Source organism: Cervus canadensis, chromosome 7 (assembly GCF_019320065.1).
Source record: "Cervus canadensis isolate Bull #8, Minnesota chromosome 7, ASM1932006v1, whole genome shotgun sequence".
NCBI lineage: Eukaryota > Metazoa > Chordata > Mammalia > Artiodactyla > Cervidae > Cervus > Cervus canadensis.
Window position 1 is genome coordinate 17572588 of NC_057392.1, and position 20303 is coordinate 17592890.

At 45.4% G+C, this 20303-nt stretch overlaps 1 protein-coding gene and 1 long non-coding RNA gene across 2 annotated transcripts in view; one reads left to right on the forward strand and one right to left on the reverse strand.

Annotated features, from left to right (window-relative positions):
• Nucleotides 1-5860: 5860 nt before the first annotated feature.
• LOC122445352 lies at nt 5861-20128 on the reverse strand. The gene is made up of 3 exons (XR_006270512.1): nt 20021-20128; nt 19780-19781; nt 5861-5900 (listed from the first exon to the last, which is right to left on the reverse strand). It is a non-coding gene; the product is annotated as an uncharacterized LOC122445352 (long non-coding RNA).
• PCP4 (Purkinje cell protein 4) overlaps nt 10673-20303 on the forward strand; it is a 65931-nt gene continuing 56300 nt past the window's right edge. Inside the window, exon 1 of the mRNA XM_043474456.1 lies at nt 10673-10769. Within this exon, the coding sequence (XP_043330391.1) occupies nt 10761-10769 (9 nt within the window). The 5' untranslated portion in view covers nt 10673-10760. The remainder of the gene's footprint in view (nt 10770-20303) is intronic.

Here is a 20303-nt window from a genome sequence, read left to right on the forward strand (position 1 = left end):
ATATGTGTTTATGGGAGAGTGTGCAGCAAGCTCGGGAGTGGCTATAAATGACATTCTGGCCTTTAGACTATTCAGGCCAAAATAGAGCCATAGAATAGAATGTTATCATTCAAAAAAACAACAAAATTCTGTAAAGCAATTTTCCTTCAATTAAAAAATAAATAAATTAAAAAAATAGTTTTGCTTTGTAGGCACCTGTTTGCAAAAGCTATTTTTCATCGGATGAATGAAACCTTTTATTCTGGTTAATTTCTTTACGTAATGAAAATGACCTTGCCTTCTGAGATCCAAGTATATGGTGGCATTCATGCATTTTTTAAGCTTCCTTCTCCACAATTATGCCTCAGTCAGAATATCTCATTTATGAGCTTAGTGACCCTGTGGCCACTCTGGTGGAAACATTGCCTCCACTCCTGCAGCTGCTTAACTAGAGAATTAAATTTTTCTAAAGACTTTATTTCACTGAATTTAACTGACTGAGATTTTTTTTTTTCTAATTTTTGCTGTATCAGTATTAAGTTCTTTGGTGTGATTCAGTATTTGGAATTATTTAAAGCAAGTGCTTATATTAAATGGAGTGAACTTATCATTTTTAATGCTAATGTTTCGCAGTCTTGAAACGATTAAAACGGCAGGAAGGTTTTGCAGAGGTCAAGTGTGAATATCATTTTTGTGTTCATTTTGAAAGATTTTAGCACAATTACCTGTCATCTATTGACATATACATTAGGCCCAGTGAGTGGGCACCATATATAATTCTTCCATGACCCATTTAAATGGTGTTCAGTTTAGGTGGTACCTCTGGGAATATGTTATGATTGTGTACTTTCTGTCTTCCCTTTTCTCCAGCCCGTACCCTTGACACAGACAGACAGACAGACAGACAGACACACACACACACACACACCCAATATCTTTATTTTATTGGTTGGACCAACACAACCCTGGTACAAGGAATGTACTCTATTGAGTTTTGAGGGGCTGAGACAGTGGGGTCCACAATTTTATACACTCAAGAAGAAAAACCATGATCAAATTTAAAAATTTTACTACCGTATAAACTATTCGTTTTCTCAAGGGCAAATAGTTGAATGGTCTGAATACAGGGAATTGAAAGAATGGCTGAATAGTAACAATGAAGTGACCTATTCCCTGGTATTTAATTTCTGGATCACTTGGGGTTTCTCATGGAGACACTGTGTGAGATGCAAGACCCATTTCATCCCGCGTGACTCATGAGGATGTCTCCCAGGTACCCTCGTGACCATGGGCTGATCATGTAGTATTCACAAATCCTCCTAACTTCTCACCCCTGACAGACATTTCCCCGACCCCAGTGAATCTAGGCCTGTTATCGTATTTTGGACACTCAGCACAGAGATTTCCGACTGGGCCAGCTCCCAGCCCCAGGTGAGTCTGCTTTCTCCCACTGCCCCCAGCTCTTGTGTGTCAGGCTGTACCTGTAAGCAGACTCTGAGGTGGAGGTTAGAATCCTCACAGGGTGATGGGGTATGACAGGTGTCCTGTTACCACAGCCATGTGGAAATTGTGACTAATGTTTGCCCTACCACATTGCTAAGCAGAGGATGCTGCAGTCATCAGCTCCCACAGCCACGCCATCGGTGAGCCCTGAGGGGACTCAGGATGAAGATAAACCGGTTGCCAAGCCCTCACCCCTGGCAGTCACCCTGACTGTGCACCCTAAGGGGATTCAAGATGGAGAAAAGCAAGATGCTGGTTCTAGATATTTAAAGTGAAAAGCGAAAAGTGTTAGTTACTCCGCCATGTCTGACTCTTTGCGACCCCAGGGGCTGTAGCCCGCCAGCCTCCTCTGTCCATTGAATTATCCTGGCAAGAATATTGGAGTGGGTTGCCATTCCTTTCTCCAGGGGATTTTCCGGACCCAGGGATCAAATCTGGGTCTCCTGCATTACAGGTGGATTTTTTTTTTTTTTTTAACCATCTGAGCCGCCTGGGAATCCCCCTAGATATTTAAGGTGCACACGAAAGGAGTGATCTCCATGAGCCTACACTCTTGCATGTTCCCATACATACAAGAGTGCTAAAGTTATCAACCTGAGGTGTTATCTTTACTGAGCAGTCATCTTTTGATGTTCTGACTACCTGGTCTTTGTAGCAAAAACTCCTATATATCCTGGTTTTCCCCGTTACCTCTTTAGAGCAGTCCCTCAGAGCTATCTGAGATGCTGTGTCCCAGGCTTAAATGCTCAGCTTTGCTTGCCATGTAAAACGTAATTCTCAGTTCTTTGGTTGTGCACTTTTTTTTGGTCGGCAGAGTGAAGGCCAGGGTAGGACTGGAGTGGAGGATGTGGGCTGTGACTCCAGCAAACTCACAGGAAGTTTCAGAGCTGGGATGGAGGACCCTGGAGAATGGTCCCGAATCGGGCAAGGGGTCCAGGCCTTTGTCGGTTGTGGACGTGTCGTTAGAACAGCACTGTGTCTTGGGGTGAGGCAGCTCCCTTGGGCTGAGGGCAGGCTCCCAGGGGACTGAGGGCAGGGCTGGGTTCATCACCATCGTTGACACTCAGCAGCTGGGGAGTGAGACCAGTACTGGGAGGGCAGGGGTCTGAGGGCAGCAGCCCGAGCATCTTCCACAGAGAGAACCTCTGCCGTGGTCCAAGTCTGCCTGGATTTTCATGCTATAGGACCATGCAGAGGGTGGCTTAAACAGCAGACGTTTATCGTCTCACAGTCTGGAGGCTGGAAGTCCAAGGTCAAAGTGCCTGCAGGCTCAGTGCCTCCAGGGACCTCTCTCCTTGGCAAGTAGATGGCCATCCCCTCCCCATGCCGTCACGTGGCTGTCCCTCTGGATGTGTCTGTGTCCTGACCTCCTCTTCTCATAAGGACACCAGCCTCATTGGGCTAAGGTCTATCTATATGACTTCATTTTGCCTTCATCATCTCATTAAATGCCCCACCTCCGAAATACGTGGTGGGAGTAAGAGGTGGGTGGGGAGCACAATTTAGGCTGTAACACCAGGCAAGTGGGCTGGCTCTGCAGAACCACTGATGTGAAATTTCGAGGACAGTGTCTGGAGAGTGAACTGGGGGAGCTCACCTGTGGAGGAAGGAAAGACAGGGGAACTAATTAAGGGCTGAACAAAGCACAATTCCGAAAGTTGTCACTGTCGGCCTTAGAGAAAGGGCTCTTTGAACATAAATACCTACTGACCTTTCCAACAAAGAGTGAGCTGTGGGGGGTGGCACACCGGCTCTGGGAGCCTTCCAGGAGGCTTCACCCTGGGGGCTGACTCGCACATTTAATTGGGCGAAAAGGGACTGCAGGTTGTAAGATGACCTTTTCGTCTGTAAGCAGGGAGTGACTTAGACCTTGAGAATACTAGTGGCTGCAGGTGAGGTTGCGGCAATTGAAACTAGAAGGTGAGATGACAGAGGTCCATGGAACCGTGGCCGAAGGACTCAATGCGTACCAATCCCATTCCCCTAGAATCTCCCTTTTCTCCTTCTCAGGGAGCCTTTGTAAGGAAAGAGTGACCTCATCAAGGGTCAGGCAGGGTGGAAGTTTGGATGAGTAAACTCACGTTATTTCAAGTGAGACTGAGAGACACAGGGCGGGTGGAAGGGAAGGGAAAGCACAGACAACAAACCTGCAAGGCCAGATGGCAGCCGTGTGACATTTGCTAAAACACTGGAAGACCACGACCAAATATTTCCATTAATCTATTTTTTTTCTTTAAAAAGGCAGTAAAACACAGGTCATGAAGGTTTACAACAGATTAGTTATGCCAGCAATTTATTTATTTATATTTGTTTATAGTAAGTTATAACTTGTTGGTTATCTATTTTATTTTTTAATTAAACTTTTTATTTATATTGGAGTATAGCCAATTATGGGCTTCCTTGATGGCTCAGACAGTAAAGAATCTACCTACAATGTGGGAGACCCAGGTTCCATCCCTGGGTTGGAAAGATCCCCTGGAGAAGGAAATGGAAACCCACTCTAGTATTCTTGCCTGGGAAATCTCATGGACAGAGGAGCCTGGAGGGCTATGGTCCGTGGGGCTGCAAAAGAACTGCACATGACTTAGGACTAAATAACAACCACAAAAACTCAAGGAGAGACTAACTTTTTGCAAGCAGCACATACATGAATGAAGCATCACGATTAAGAAATGCTTCCAGGAGAGGTTTGTCGAATAAGGTTGCATTTCCACACTTGTAAATACAACAGATCAAAGGCAAGAGGAGAAGGGGCTGAGAGAGGATGAAACAGTTGGATAGCATCACCGACTCGATGGACATGAGTTTGAGCAAGCTCTGGGAGTTGGTGATGGACAGGGAAGCCTGGCGTGCTGCAGTCCACGGGGTCACAAAGAGTTGGACAAGATTGAGCGACAGAACTGACTGAGATACAACCAGGATAACCTCCTGGTTCTGGACCACGTGACATCTAGAGGTTGGAGATAGGTGGACTCTGTAGGAGGGATTGTTAATAAAATTGAAGGCAGTAGGAAACAAGGTGGGCGATTGAAGACTGGAGCCCACTAAGGCCTCCCATTAAGGTGGAGATGCTCAGACTCTCGGTTGGGGACCTCTAGTCACCAAGGGACCATAGTTGGCTTGTAGTTGGGGAGCAGTAAAGGCAGAAGGAAGGGGGCAAACCAGTCACTGTTGCTCCATCAGAGTGGCACATTTCCTGTCTGTCCTGAAACTTTCCATGGTTAGGGATTAGGACAAAGCTGTGACTGCAGATGGTGGCCACCAAAAGCCACGAAGGATGAAGAGGCAGAGAAGCGAAGGAGGAGAAATGAAAGAGGAGATGGATTTTCTTAAAGTCGTCACACCTCCTGCCATTGTATGCCAATGATGCATTGGGTATGAAAGTCTGATGAAAAGCCTTAGGTTATCAATATATAGTCTCCCTATAAATAAGCCCAAAGGAAGATTTGAAAGATTGCCTGGCCCAACTCTGCACCTTCAGGCAGGCCCATGCTTCCAAGAAAATGAAAATAATCTGTCCATATTATATATTTTTTCATAAATTGCAGAACCACATGTCTGTATTTTAATTCAGCAAGGCTGAAGAATTCCCTCAGATCTAATATATGAAGCTGTAGATCTAATTCTCCTGAAGTTCTTTCAAAATTTATTTCCCTGCTCAATATATTTAGTGTATATATTTTTGCTTAGGTTGGCAGATGTGAGGTTTTAATATTTCTATATTACTAGCGCAGGAAATGAGACGCTGAGGAATGTGGAGGCTTGGCCAAGGTCATAAGGCAAACAATTGCTCACATCAAGGATTAAAGTTCTAAGCTTCTGTTTCCTGGCTCCATCTACCATGTAATATGGTGTTTGGTTGACCTAAGGAGAGTCATTGGATAGGGATGTGTTGAAGCTATTTAAATAAGATTGTTATTAATACATGTAAGGGTCAGCAATGACTATGCACATCCTAACAGGGGATAGGAGAAGTAGAGGCAGGTGGTAAGAGTGAGCCTGAGAAGTCAGGAAGGAGTGAGTGAAATGTGTGTGTGTGTGTCCTCTCACTGCTTCAAGCAGTGATTCTCAAACTTGGCTGCTCATCAGAACTACATTATTGATGTTCAGTCACTCAGTCATGTCCAAATCTTTGTAACCCCATGGACTGCAGCATGCCAGGCTTTCCTGTCCTTCACTATCTCCTTGAATTTGCTCAAACTCATATCCATTGAGTTGGTGATGCCATCCAACCATTGCATCCTCTGTTGCCCCCTTCTGCTGCCTTCAGTCTTTCCTAGCATCAGGGTCTGTTCCGATGAGTCGGCTTTTCACATCAGGTGGCCAAAGTATTGGAGCTTTAGCTTCAGCATCAGTCCTTCCAATGAATATTCAGGGTTGATTTCCTTTAGGATTGACTGGTTTGATCTCCTTGCAGTCTGAGGGGCTCTCAAGAGTCTTCTCTAGCACTACAATTTGAAAGCATCACTTCTTTAGTACTCAGTCTTTTTTATCGTCCAAGACCATACATTTATTATCTATTACCCTTGTCCTGGGGGAGTCCAAGACAAGAGTCATGGAGTCTTTGCCATCCTTGGTCTTATGGCTGATTGTATTGGGGTGCCACAGCCCCAAGAGCATAGATGCGGCTGGCTGGGAGTTGTGGTCCAAGAGCCCATCTAGGGACGTGATGGAGGAGCACTCAGTGCCAGGGTGCTCATGGAGCTGGCCAGTGAGCATGATCGAGATGTGTGGGTTGCACCCTCAGATGTGTCCTGTGTCACTCGTGGGCACTGACTTCTCACGGATGGCTTAATTTTCCCTCTGTGGCCACATTCAGCATCTGCCTTGTGTCTTCTTAAACAGACACAACCTCACAACTCATTAACAAGAGATAACTATTTTTCTAAAGATGCCCTGGGGAAACAGTGGTGGTGGTGGTGGTTTAGTCGCCAAGTGGTGTCTGACTCTTGTGACCCCATGGACTGTTGCCTGCCAGGTTCCTTTGTCCACTGCATTCTCCAGGCAAGAATACTGGAGCGGGTTGCCATTTTCTTCTCCAGCCCTGGGGAAATGAATAGTGTTAAATTGTGTGCCATGTCCACACAATGAAACTCCCCATAAGGTTCTTCTAGCCATTCCTGGAGAGTCTTCCCCAAGTGCTTGTTAGGTCATCCATGTACTTGGTTGAATCATCATAACAACGTACCGCCGGGTGGGAGGCTTAACCAATAGAAAGTTGTTTTCTCTCAGTTATGGAGCCTGGCAGTCTGAGATCAAGGTGTGGGCAGGGCTTGTGTCTCCTGAGGCCTCTCTCCTTGGCTTGTAGATAGCCATCTTCTCCCTGTGTCTTCCTCTCTGAAATGGGACCAGGTCTAAATTTCCTCTTCTTATAAGGCACCAGTCCTGTTGGACTTGAGCCCACCCATATGATCTCAATTTGCCTTAGTTACCTCTTTCAAGACCCTATCTCCAAGTATAGTCACATTCAGAAGTACAAGAGGTTAGGATCTTAATATATGAATTTTGTGTCTTTGCTTAATTACTAAGTCGTGTCCGACTCTTTGTGACCCCATGGAATGTAACCTGCCAGGCTCCTCTGTCCATGGGATTCTCCAGGCAAGAAAACTGGAGTGGGTTGCCATTTCTTCTGCCAGGGGATCTTCCTGACCCAGGGATCAAAACCACATTTCTTACGTCTCCTTCATTGACAGGTGGATTCTTTACCACTGTGCCACCTGGGGAGCCATGAATTTTGGGGGGATACAATTCAGCCTATAACATCATTCATCCTCTCTTTCAGTTCAGTTCAGTTCAGTCACTCAGTCATATCTGACTCTTTGTGACCCCATGAACCGCAGCATGCCGGGCCTCCCTGTCCATCACCAATTCCCGGAGTTTACCCAAACTCATGTCCATTGAGTCAGTGATGCCATCCAACCATCTCATCCTCTGTTGTCCTCTTCTCCTTCTGCCCTCAATCTGTCCCAGCATCAGGGTCTTTTCCAATGAGTCAGCTCTTCGCATCAGGTGGCCAGAGTATTGGAGTTTCAGCTTCAACATCAGTCCTTCCAATGAACACCCAGGACAGATCTCCTTTAGGATGGACTGGTTGGATCTCCTTGCTGTCCAAGGGACTCTCAAGAGTCTTCTCCAACACCGTAATCCCCTCTCTGGTTTGTCCCAAACAGTTGTAGGTTCTACTCAGTAAAGCCACAGCCCACAGTCTGGGCACCACAAATCCTAGCCCCTCTTCTTGAAAGCTGCAGCAACGACATACTCACTGCTTCTCCAACCCCAAGCTCTTGCGCTTCTGTATGTGTTTCTGCACTAGAGCCAGGGCAGCAGAACACAGGTTGGTCCTCCGTGGCCCTTCTCTTGTCCCCTCTGCCTGCGCACAGCCTGCAAAACACGGGACCCGCCAAGACTGCCACTGGGGGAGCTCCCCTCCCCCTCCAGGCACCGGGTGCTCAGAATTCCCACCCACTGAGGCGTCCCTGCAGAGGGTGTGGTTCTGCACCTCAAGGGGAGGACGGAGCCCTGCCCTCCCTCCTCCAGTCGGCGGTGCATCAGTGGGCAGCACTGCGGACCTGGTTCTTGACCTTGACCCTCCTCTTCCCAACTCACCTTCCTAAGCCCCTGAGGAGTCCTAAAAGCAACCTGCCTGGGTTCTCCCATGTGTGAAATTAGGGACAGAATTTTGAGGAGTATGCTGTCAGAATGGACTGGCAGGCAGATGCTTTGAGAGCTTGAAAAGTGCTTCGTGTGGTTAGGATATGTATGTATATGCTTAATTTATATATTAAACCCATTTATCTTGCTCTGTGAAATAGAAATTATTATAATGAATGTACCAATTTTCCCACTGAAAGGGGACTTTTTATAGACACAGTTCCCACGTAAAGTGACCATAAATGAAGAAGGTGGGTTCACAAGCCATAGAAGACTCCTGCTTCTTTCTTTGTTGTAGTCTTGCTCACTGGTGTTCACAAGGCTCAGATGAGGGCTCGGACCCAGTGCTTCTGTGTCAGCCTCCTTGGGCAGCCTGTGCTTGATGGTTCTGAAGTTTCCATCCAGCACTCACACTGCTCATTGTATTTATCTGTTCTGTTTTCATCTTGAAATGTGCATTCTGGCTCCAACTCTCTGCAAAAACCATGTACAGGCCTCTTCTTAGATGGTGACCAGAGGGGTTCTGTTCTCTCCTTTTACCTCACTTTTATTCTTTGATATGAAGCTCATCAACCCTCTTCTTGGGAACTGGGGAGCTGCCAGCAGGGCCAGGACCAAAGTGGCCCAATCCTGGTGCCCAGGGCACACAATTTAAGGAGGCAACAGCTTTCAGGTTTGAGCAAGTGCAGCGCTGGCATTTGCAGAAACCTGAGAGTGAGTGCCTCCTTAAATCTTGTACCTGCCCTGCAGTCGCCACTTTTTACTTCCTTCTCCAAACTCAGAAAGTAGCTTCTGTGGATCCAGCTGGTGGGGATTCAAACAGTAGGTCACCCAACTATTCCTAGGTCCCCCTAGGGTATCTGCATTTCAGGTCTCTGCTATGAGGCAGAGTTGGGGGGACCTCACCCCCAAGCAGTCACTGTGGGTCATCCCCAGGCAGTGAGTAAGGATGATCGGGGAAGAACTTGGAGAGGATTAGGGTTTACATGATTGTTGGGGTGGAGAGGATGGGGTGCCTGGTGGGAACAGAAAGCCTGGAGAAGGAGGGCATAGAGGTGGTATGAAAGCCCTCTGGGGTGTCAGGTGAAAGAGGGAGGGGCTGTGGAGGGGCATGTTGGAGGGAGAGGTTGCTGGGGTGACGGCTGGATAGAAACCGATGGAAGAGAGTTCAGAGACAGGGCTCTGATTAGCATCAATTCCATGAGCAACTGTGGATGGAATGTCTTTGCTCTGGGTGACAGGTGAAGCCCATGGAGCATCTGAGGATCATACTGCGGTACCCAGGTCCTCATTTATTTGTCTGCACCAGCTGTTTGGTAGCCACCACTTGGATATCTTGCAGCTCTGGTGGGTCCTTTGCATGTGAGGAGTTACTCTTATTCTTTGAAGTATTTGCCATAAGGCATTCTTGTTAGTAACCTGAGGCTCCTACTTGAATCTGGACCCAGTTGAAGCCAGCAAGTGGCAGGCAGGTGTCCTGACTACTGATGGACCAAGGAGACAGGCAGCCACATGTATCTCAGGTCTGAGGATTGGCTGCATTCCCTTCTGTAACATCTGCCTTGTCAAAGTCAAGGGCCCACACGGATGCTGCTCAGGATCTTAGCAGTCCAGTTCAGTTCAGTTGCTCAGTCGTGTCGGACTCTTTGTGACCCCATGGCCTGCAGCACACCAGGCTTTCCTGTCCTTCACTATCTCCTGGAGCCTGCTCAAACTCATGTCCATTGAGTCGGTGATGCCACCCAACCATCTCATCCTCTATTGTCCCCTTCTCCTCCTGCCTTCAATCTTTCCCAGCATCAGGGTCTTTTCCAATGAGTCAGCTCTTCGCATCAGGTGGCCAAAGTATTGGAGCTTCAGCTTAGCAGTCCAGACCTGGGCAAAAGGATCTTCACTGCCAGGCTGGATGGGCAGATTCCAGGGTCAAAGCCAAGTCTTCTCCAGCACTGGTGAGGCTATCACACCCACAGGCATAGCTGGGGAGAGGGGGATGCTCTCCTCTGAGGAGTCACAGTGTGACTCTCCAAGTCCATGACCCTAACTGCTCACTTCCTCCTGCCGGAGATGAGTACCTGGGGCGCAGGCAGGCTGGCAGATTTGGGGTTGGAGAAGGAGGAGCAGAAAATGTTCAAATCTGAAAGCTGAGACTGTGCTACGAAGCGCAGGTGCCTCCCAAGCAAACCTGGGGGTTGTTGGGTGACTGGCATCAGGATTTTCAGAACTGCTCTTCCTTCCAAAAACAAACCTTCTGCTCGCTGACATTGAAAGTGCATTTTCCACATATCTAAATCCTGTACCCCTTGGAATTATGAAGAGTGACAAATCTGTGATGATCTCTGTGCTTCCTACTTGGACTACTTTGTCATCTGTCCTTTCTTTCCCTCCCTGGCGGGGCTTGGAGCCCTGACCCAGCCCGCCTTTCTCCTTTGCTCCACTAGGTGGCCCTGGGAGCTCTCAGATATCTGCCAGGCATTCAGACAGGTGAATGAATCTCATTGGCTCAGAGGAAGCATGATGCCACCCGGCAGCCCTTTTTAAGAGAAAAGCCAGAACGGGGAGCAGCGACCCCTGAGCAGTGCTCTCCGTGTGGCCGGTGGGGATACGGAGCTGCCCGTTGTTACAGCATCATGAGTGAGGTGAGTGGGGCTTCCACTCTGGGAGGGAAACCTGGGGGTGAGATGGGGCAAAGTTACACTCAGAAAATGTGAAGGTCTTCCGAGTGGTGAGAGCACGTCGACCCTGGAGCTATTTACCTGGAAGACTGACTCTGTTCCTATCTGGGTTTGCATGGCAAGTGCAAAAATTGGTTAAGTTGCAACTTTTACAAATTCAAAATGAAAGGGATTCATTGTTTGCTTCTGATTGAATTGTGAGTTGGAAAGTGCTTTGGGATTTAGACCTCAGAAGAGAAGGCTGAGTGAGTGTTTTTTAGTCTCTTGCAAAGATTTGTCCTCTTGCAGTGTGTGGGTCTTCACATGTCTTCCTCGATGGGTACCTTTCAGAATGTGAGCAGGCTGGCCATCTGGTGAAAGTCAGCCTCGGAAGAGAAGCAAGGGAAGGTTTGCATTGCTTGGTCCTGTGGAAACCTTGCCTGTACAAACTACATCTGCAGTTAATCAGAGTAAAATCAGGAGAGAAATGCAAGTCCAATGAACCATGAAAAATCTGTGTGTATGGGTGTGTGGGTCTAATATAGGAGAGACCCTGGGGGAAGAGGGGCTACAGTTTTCAACTGAAAGTCACTGCGCTGCATCTGTTTACGCAGAGGAGAGTTTGTTGGGGGGCAAACTGAATGTTCACTGAATTTTTAAAAAGATTGTATTCTCTGTCTTTACAAAAAAGGCAGATTTGGTATTGTATAGCATCACCTTCTAATTTGCACTTGGTAACCAAGACAAATCCACTTTCATTTCCTTTTGGTTGGCACTTAAATCGTTACTTTTTAGATCTTTTATTTTGTCTGTCTTCTTTTTTTAACAGACGGGTGAACCTTTTTTGGAAATCTACAGTAAAATTAGCAACTTCAAAAATAAAGTGCCTCTTTCCTGCTTTCATATGTCTAATGGGTGACTTTTGATATAAAGGATTGTCTGCAATGCAGGAGACCTGGGTTTGATCCCTGGGTTGGGAAGATCCCCGGAGAAGGGAATGGCAACCCACTCCAGTATTTCTTGCCTGGAAAATCCCATGGACAAAGGAGCCTGGTGGGCTACAGTCTATGGGGTAACAAAGAGTCGGACATGACTGAATGACTTACATATATATACATACATATATGTATATATATATACAGTAAAATTAACAACTTCAGCAATAAAATGCCTCTTTCCTGGTTTCATTTGTCTGATGGGTGACTTTTGATATAAGCACGACAGGAAGACGGAGCAGGCAAAGCGTTATAAGATTTAGGAATTGGGTTTGGGATGGAGCCAAGGGCAAGGAAGAGGGCAAGTATGGGTGGAAGAGGGGAAGGCAGGGTTATTCCAGTAGCAACAATGGTGACCGCCATGGCAGCTCCTGTTTGCCCAGCATCCTTAGAACCAAGCGGGGTACCTAGTTGTCTTATTTGAACTTCCTTACAGCCCCGTGAATTAGAATAGAATTACCATGTGCGTGCTAAGTTGCTTCAGTCGCGTCTGACTCTGCGAGACACTATGGATTGCAGCCTTCCAGGCTCCTCTGTCCATGAGATTCTCCAGGCAAGAATACTGGAGTGGGTTGCCGTGCTCTCCTCCAGGGGATCTTCCCGACTGAAGGTCTTATGTCTCCCGCATGGGCATGGGGGTCCTTCACCACTAGTGCCATCTGGGAATAAGTGGGTGCTGTTATGATTCCCAACTGATGGATGAGGAGACTGAGGCACAGGTCAAGATCAGTTGGCTCAAAGCTACCAGCTCGTGAAGGGTCGAGTCAGGACTTGGGTGGGTCTTGATGTCCAAACGGCACATGGAATTTCCTGGTCCATGTGAATGATGGGTGCCAGAGAAGGAGAAAGAGGTGGAGGGCGGGGATGAGGGTGGGGGGCGAGGCCAGGAAGCTGGGCCTTCTGGTCCTGAATGCTCAGATGGGGGGCTTTCTGCAGACTCAACGGAGATTCCAGAAGCTTCTCTGTTTGCACCAGCTCATCTTGCTTGCGAATAGCTGGAACAACTGTGTGGAGTGGGGTTTTTATATACAACTTAATAGGTTCATGTAGAAGGGCTTGGAAACCTGTGCAGCCACGATCCTCCCTGTGTTCGATCAGGTTGGCTAAAGGGGACTCTTCAGGAGTGGGGAACTTTCCGCTGGTTCTCCCCTCTGGCTGTCACTCCATCTTCAGCAGAGCCTCCTTGCTCAACATCTGGAGCTTTCTAGAATGCCTCAGCTTGGTGGTGGTCACTTAACTGTGGGTCCTCAGGGAGACAGCAAGTATCCCAGAGCTCACCCATCATTAGGATCACAACCTCATTTCTGCTGAACCTGTAATTAGGGCAGTTCTGCAGCCACGGCCCTGCCCCCCAGCATCTGTCAGATGCCTTGCCAGGCTGGTCCAAGAACTCTGCCTCCTTCCTTTAATGTTGATAAAATCCCACAGCGTCTCACACCTTGACCTCCCTTTGCTGCCACCTGCCTCAATCCAGCTCCCCCACCTTCCTCCTTCCCACGCGGATTCCCTGCTCGGGTCACGTGCAGCCCCGTCCTCTGGGTGACCAGCTCCCTAGCTCATCTCCCAGTTTCTCGGGAGTGTTCTCTTCGGAGAGTGGGAATTGGTCCTTTGACTCAAACTTAAATCTACTTAACACATTTAATAAAGTTGAACAGAAGCTCCTTTTTGGGTAGAGGACTGGATCTCCCCTCCCTTCTCAAGCTTGTCTTTAGTTAGATGAATTTCATGTGGCTCCCGCTTTTAATAACTCTCAGGAGGGTGTGGATTTCAAATGATCATTTACTTACCCATGTAACTAATTACCCCATAGAGCCAAAGCAGTGGATTTTCTCAGACTTTCCTATGACTTTGGGTTTTATTTGAGTTTGATGGGCACCTCATTCCTGCTCCAGATGTTCAGGTTTATCTCCTGCTCTAGAAATTCTGAGGTTCACAGCTGGGCTGGGAGGAGAGGCTACCCAATGGCTAAATGCTCCCCGGAGTGGGCTCTCTCAGTTCTTGCAGCCTTTCATGAGGGGATTGAGCCTACAGCTTGCTTCAAATTGGGTGACTTTAGGACAATACAACATCTTCTTTTTTCCTTTTGACAATGCTTTATGGGGGAAATGGCATGTGATTGAAAAGAGCAGCTCACGTGTAGTGAGGCAAGTAAAGTCCAAATTTAGGGCAACGTGACAGAGAGGAGGTGGTTGGCGGGGGTGTCTAATTTGCATTTTGGTATTAAAGTGTGTCAGAGGTGCCTAGAGCAATCTACGAGATGAGCTGCAAGATCACTTAGCAGGGATCAAGATGCAGGTTTAGGTACATTTGCTGGATCAGAAATCCTAACCACCACGGCTGAAGTTTACAAAATGCATTCTCATCTTTCCCCACCGGATTTCCCACACAGGGGGAAGAAAAAGGCTCCCTTTGTTTAGTGACCTAATAATACCATTTGAAATAAGTTCCGCCAATGATGACAGTCAGTCCCATTTTCTCATGCAGGTGTCTTTTTAAGTTGCTTTTCAAAACAACTGCTTTAGTAGAGCCAGGAGCAAGAATGTAACGTATAATGGCACATGTTTGGAGGGTGGCTTTGCAAAATGACACGTTCTTTTTGTGAGGCGGTAGGGTGTTCCCCACTGCATAATACATCCTTGACAGCTGTGAAACCCCTTTGGGAAAGTGTTCTCCTGACCCTTTCATGTTGCTGTTTATGGTCTCTTTCCTAGCATCGGCTTTGATGGGATGTTGCAATTTGGTGCCAGGTTTCTGGGCTTTTCTCCCATCTAGACATTGGCCACGACAAAAGGACTGCACTGTCCAGGCCTGGTTTGAAGACAATGAGGAATTAAAAGGGCAAATCTTTAAACCCTCATGTGTATCCCAGGTGGTGCTGGTGGTAAAGAACCTTCCTGTCAATGCAGGAGACGTAAAAGAAGCAGGTTCGAGCCCTGGGTTGGGAAGATCCCCTGGAGAAGGAAATGGTAAACCACTCCAGTATTCTTGCCTGGAAAATTCCACGGACAGAGGAGCCTGGAAGGCTACAGTTCTTGGGGTCACAAAGAGTTGGACATGACTGAGCAACAGACATACACAGTGTGGCCTTAGCACTGAATCAGAAGCTACTTGTCTGGTACACTAAATCTCTGAAGCAAGAAGCAAGCAGTGACTAGCACTGTTTTGGAAAGAGACTGCAAGGGGGAAACTATGCTGCTTGTATCAGGGGTAAAGAGGATGGGCAAGACATGACTTTATTTTCAAAGGTAGCCATTGGTTTAAAATTTGCATATGACACTGGTTTAGGGTTTACCTAACCAGCATTCAGGGTAATTAATCCTTTGGAGAGAGAAATAGTAAGATGAAACAGGTCTAAAGTGAAAATTAGCATAGTTGTGTTTCCTATGATGTAATAGTAAGCTGAAACAGATGCCAATGTGTGAGTAATAGATTTGCAAGGAATTGTATAATTTAGACCAGCTAAGTACAGATACTGAGGATACCTGCATAAAATGTGGATTTTGCAACTGGCTCCAAGGGCTTAACAAGAAAAGGCCAAATGAAAATTCAACCTCTTAGGCAATTTTAATCTCATTTGGGGATGGCCCTGCAGCTGAGATACAGGAAGACCCAGCAAGATGCATATAGTTTTGCTGGAACATAGAATGATAGATGTTCTAACTGGGGACATTAGGTCTAGAAAGACTCCAATTACAACTTGGGTCTGAGGCTCAACATTTCCTAAGTAGGAAGAGGCCAGTGAAGCAAGAAAGTGTGTTTGTTGGGCTGATGATGGTAATGGATTGCTCTAAGATTGATTTCCCCAATCCTGCATTTCATTAACGGAGGCTGTGGGATTAAGAAGTCTCCTTGTTTTTCTCTCTTGAATTCTAAGAATGACAGAATACAAGATGTATGATATTTTTTAGAAAGAGAAATTGAATAAATGACTCACAATTAGAGGTTTAGTGGAATAATGTGATCAAGATGAAGAGGAAACATGGGCTTTTGTAATGGAAAGTGCCTTGAATTTATGATGAACACGTTCTCTGCATTATTTTTAAAAATTCTAATTTCTGCTCTCAGAACTCTGTCAGAAGTGTTGTCAGAGGTGGAAGGCATTCACAGTTTGTTTGGGTTTTTTCTGTTCTTGGTTCACTGGGCATACCGGACTGTTTGAACATCTGAATAACATCATGAACCCAAGCTTGGGGCTTTCCATTAATTTAGAATGACTTTCTAGAAAAGGCTTCAGAGTGGGGAAAAGAAAGATTTTAGGGGAATGCATATGCACAGGTTTATATTGTATTTGATTTTTTATAAAACAGTGCATTAAAGATCATGCTGTTAAAGTGCTATCTTAATCTGTCTGGACTGCTGTAATAAAATACCACAGACTGAGTGGCTTATAAAAAATAGAAATTTATTGATCACAGTGATGGAGGCTGGTAGTCTGAGATCAGGGTGTTGGCATCCTCAGGTGATGGGTCTCTTCTGGGTTGCAGATTTCCCGCCATATCCTTACCTTGTGGAAGGGGCAAGGGAGTCCTCTGGGGTCTTTTTGATAAAGGCACTAATTCCATTTATGGGCTTCGCAGGTGGCTCGGCAGTAAAAGAATCCACTTGCAATGCAGTCAAGAATACTGGAGTGGGTTGCCATGGTCCTTAGAGCGTCCCTATTATACTGGGGTGTTTAAATATGGCTATTAAATCCTTGGGCTTCCCAGGTGGCACTAGAGGTAAAGAATCTGCCTGCCAATGCAGGAGACACAGAAGATGTGGGTTCTATCCCTGGGTTGGGATGATCCTCTGGAGAAGGAAATGGCAACCCATTCCAGTATTCTTATCTGGAAAATCCCATGGACAGAGGAGCCTGTCAGGCTATAGTCCATGGGGTTGCAAAGAATCAGACACGGCTTAGCAACTGAACAACAAACTGACAAAATCTCAAAATCTCATTCATGAGGGCTCCAACCTCACAACCTAGTCAGCTCCTAATGCCATCACCTTTAGGTGTTATGACTGCAACATTTGAATTTTGGCAGGACACAAACATTCAGACCATAGCTAGTATGCGCTGCGTTTTATGTATTAGAGTTATCCTACCTGGACTGTGAACTTTCTGATGTCATCCACAGACCCAGATCCTGGTTTGGCACTTGGGGATGTTCAGTTACTGGATGAAATCAGATCAAATGGCTTTTGGGGTGTGGATTTATTAGTTATTATAACTAACAGACCAGTACCCTGTTTTCTACCTGTTGAGATTTGTGGTCTGGGTAGATTTGGAAAGAAAAATTTCTCTCTTTTGTTCTTTACCTCCAGGTTTGAAACCTGTGTTTGCCATTTAAATCCTTTTAAATTGGAAATGGGTGCATTGTTATACATGTCAAATAAACGCTTTCATGGCTGGCAAAGAAAATGAGAAAAAATCAGAAGAATCTCAATAGAAAGAACTCTTGACATTTGGGAAAATGTCAAGGAAAATAGGGAGCTGACGGAAGAATGGAGAATTCTAATATCCTTCAGTTTGGGGCTTTTCTCCATTGAAACTATTTTGCTGCAGATAAGGTCTGTGAAATTCAGACAAAAGCGATGATAGCCCAAGGTGGCAGAGCTCACTTCTACCTTGAAGAAGACCCATTGTATTGAAATAGAAAACCAATTTGACAGTTAGGGGTTAAGGGTGAATAAGAAATAGTCCAAACTGATCTTTAGTAAGTTAGCTCCATACGCCCAATCATAGCCAAACCATAAATTCTGGAATATTGTTGAAGGCGCATTATAGAATACAGAAAGCAAGCTGCGTATTTAAATATTATAATTAATACTAAAAATGAAGCCCCAATGTTAATACTAAATAAAACAAATAGTTCAATTATAGTTGCATATTCATACCATAATAGTTAATGGAGTGCCAATGTTAATATTCATTAAAACAAATATTTTAATTGTAGTTGTGTGTTTACATTTTTCAGAGTACTTTATATTTGAAATAGGAATATAGGACAATTCATATGCAAAAGACATCAATTCATATTTGTTCTCCTGGAAGCTGAATGTTGAATTGTGAATCCAGGACACTGTGCAGTCTATGGGGTCTGCATCCATTTTCCTATATTCCTCACTCATAAACCACTTATCATTCTTCCAGTCTTTGGAATGAAGTGAGGTATAAATAATGAATGGCAAAATGCTGTTCATTTGATTTAATATAGGTGCCTTTTGGGTATGGATACATGGATGTATCAGATGGCACTGTGGTAAAGAAGTCTCCTGCCAGTGTAGGAGGTGCAAAAGATGTGGGTTCAATCCTGAGTTGGGAAGATCCACTGGGATAGGAAATGGCACTCCTCTCCAGTATTCTAGTCTGGAAAATCCCACGGACAGAGGAGCCTTGCGGGCTACAGTCCATGGGGTCACAAAGAGTTAGACACGAATGAGCACACACACGAGAATGTTGTATAGCTCATTGTTCTGTGTCATAAGCCAAACAAGCTTGCCACACCCATCAAAGGGCCAGACCTATAAACCAGCATCTATTTCAGGGTTGTTTAACATGAACAACGAGTTACCCATTTCAGGCATCAATCTGCTTGAATGTCATTTGTGCCTTGCAAATTGCCCTACATTTATGCTTCAGAATCTCACTGAAATACTTCTCATTCATTTTTGAAAGGGAAACGCATGGCCATATTTATAACATTGTCCATGGAAAAATCAATCACCCACTAAATGCCATTATTTTCTATTTTACTCTCAAACTGCCACTTTATAAATAAAAGGAAGACAAAGTAGAATCATAAAACAGGAAGGTAATCATCCACAGATTGAAAATGGCCTTGCAGGACATCTAAGGGGAAGAAGCCAAAAAGTATGAAATGATGGAACTTTCAAATGGGGCCGTTTTCATACCATAATGGAGCTATAACGGAGAACAGGGGGTCCTTTTCTCTGAGTGGTTTTCCCTCTCCAGTTTGAGGACAATGGTGGGTTTTCCAAGACTGAAATATGTCAAGTCATCCATACCGCAATCTTTTGCCCAATGGCCTGGAATGTCTTCTGCATGTTAGTGTTTTTAATACTTGTTTGTGATGATTTGACAGGTGAGTTTGTATCTGGGTTGACCAGAGACCATGCTTTTCCAGCTAGTACAATCCAAAGCTGCTGTGGAATGACTCAGCAAAAGAGATGGTCATTTGCCCCCATAATACTACACCTGTGCCATAGCCAAAGTTCTAACGAAGTGGCTAGTTACTTTGCTGTTGTCTTTGGTTATCTATTTTAAATATAGAAGTGTGTCCCAAATATAGAAGTCAATCCCAAACTCCCAATTTACTCTTCCTCCAACCCTATCCTCTTGGTAAGCATTCAGTTCAGTTCAGTTACTCAGTCCTGTCTGACTCTTTGAGGCTCCCGGAGCTTGCTCAAATTCATGTCCATTGAGTTGGTGATGCCATCCAACCATCTCATCTTCTGTCATCCCCTTTTCCTGCCTTCAATCTTTCTTAGCATCAGAGTCTTTTCCAATGAGTCTGTTCTTCACATCAGGTGGGCAAAGTATTGGAGCTTCAGCTTCAACATCAGTCCTTCCAATGAATATTCAGGACTGATTTCCTTTAGGATTGACTGGTTTGATTTCCTTGCCATCCAAGAGACTCTCAAGAGTCTTCTCAGTAACCATAAGCTCATATTATATTTTAATTTTATGCAATGCCTGAGACGAGAACACCAGAGATTGACAATAGACTACTCATTAACATTGATCTGAGCCAAACAGGGAGTAAAGATAAAGAAATAAGTTCTTTCCTATTCTCAAGATCTTTTTTGAAAATTTTTTTAGCCAATCACTTTTCTGTACACCATGTGGCTAAGTTCCAATGTTTAAAAACTAATTTATAAATAACACTTATTTTAATTTAGGATTCTTAGGTATCAGTTCAGCTCAGTCATTCAGTCATGTCTGACTCTTTGTGACCCCATGGACTGTAGCACACCAGGCCTCCCTGTCCATCATCAACTCCTGGAGTTTACTCAAACTCATATCCATTGAGTTGGTGATGCCATCCAACCATCTCATCCTCTGTAACCCCCTTCTCCTCCTGCTTTCAGTCTTTCCCAGCATCAGGATCTTTTCAGATGAGTCAGCTGTTTGCATCAGGTGGCCAAAGAACTGGAGTTTCAGCTTCAACGTCAGTCCTTCCAATAAATAGTCAGGACTGATCTCTTTTAGGACGGACTCGTTGGATCTCCTTGTAGTACAAAGGACTCTCAAGAGTCTTCTCCAACACCACAGTTCAAAAGCATCAATTCTTCTGTGCTCATCTTTCTTTATAGTCCAACTCTCACATCCATATATGACCACTGGAAAAGCTATAGCTTTAACTAGACAGACCTTTGTTGGCAAAGTAATGTCTCTGCTTTTAATATGCTGTCTAGGTTGGTCATAGCTTTTCTTCCAAGGAGCAGGTGTCTTTTAATTTCATGGCTGCAGTCACCATATGCAGTGATTTGGGAGCCCCAAAAATTAAAGTCTGTCACTGTT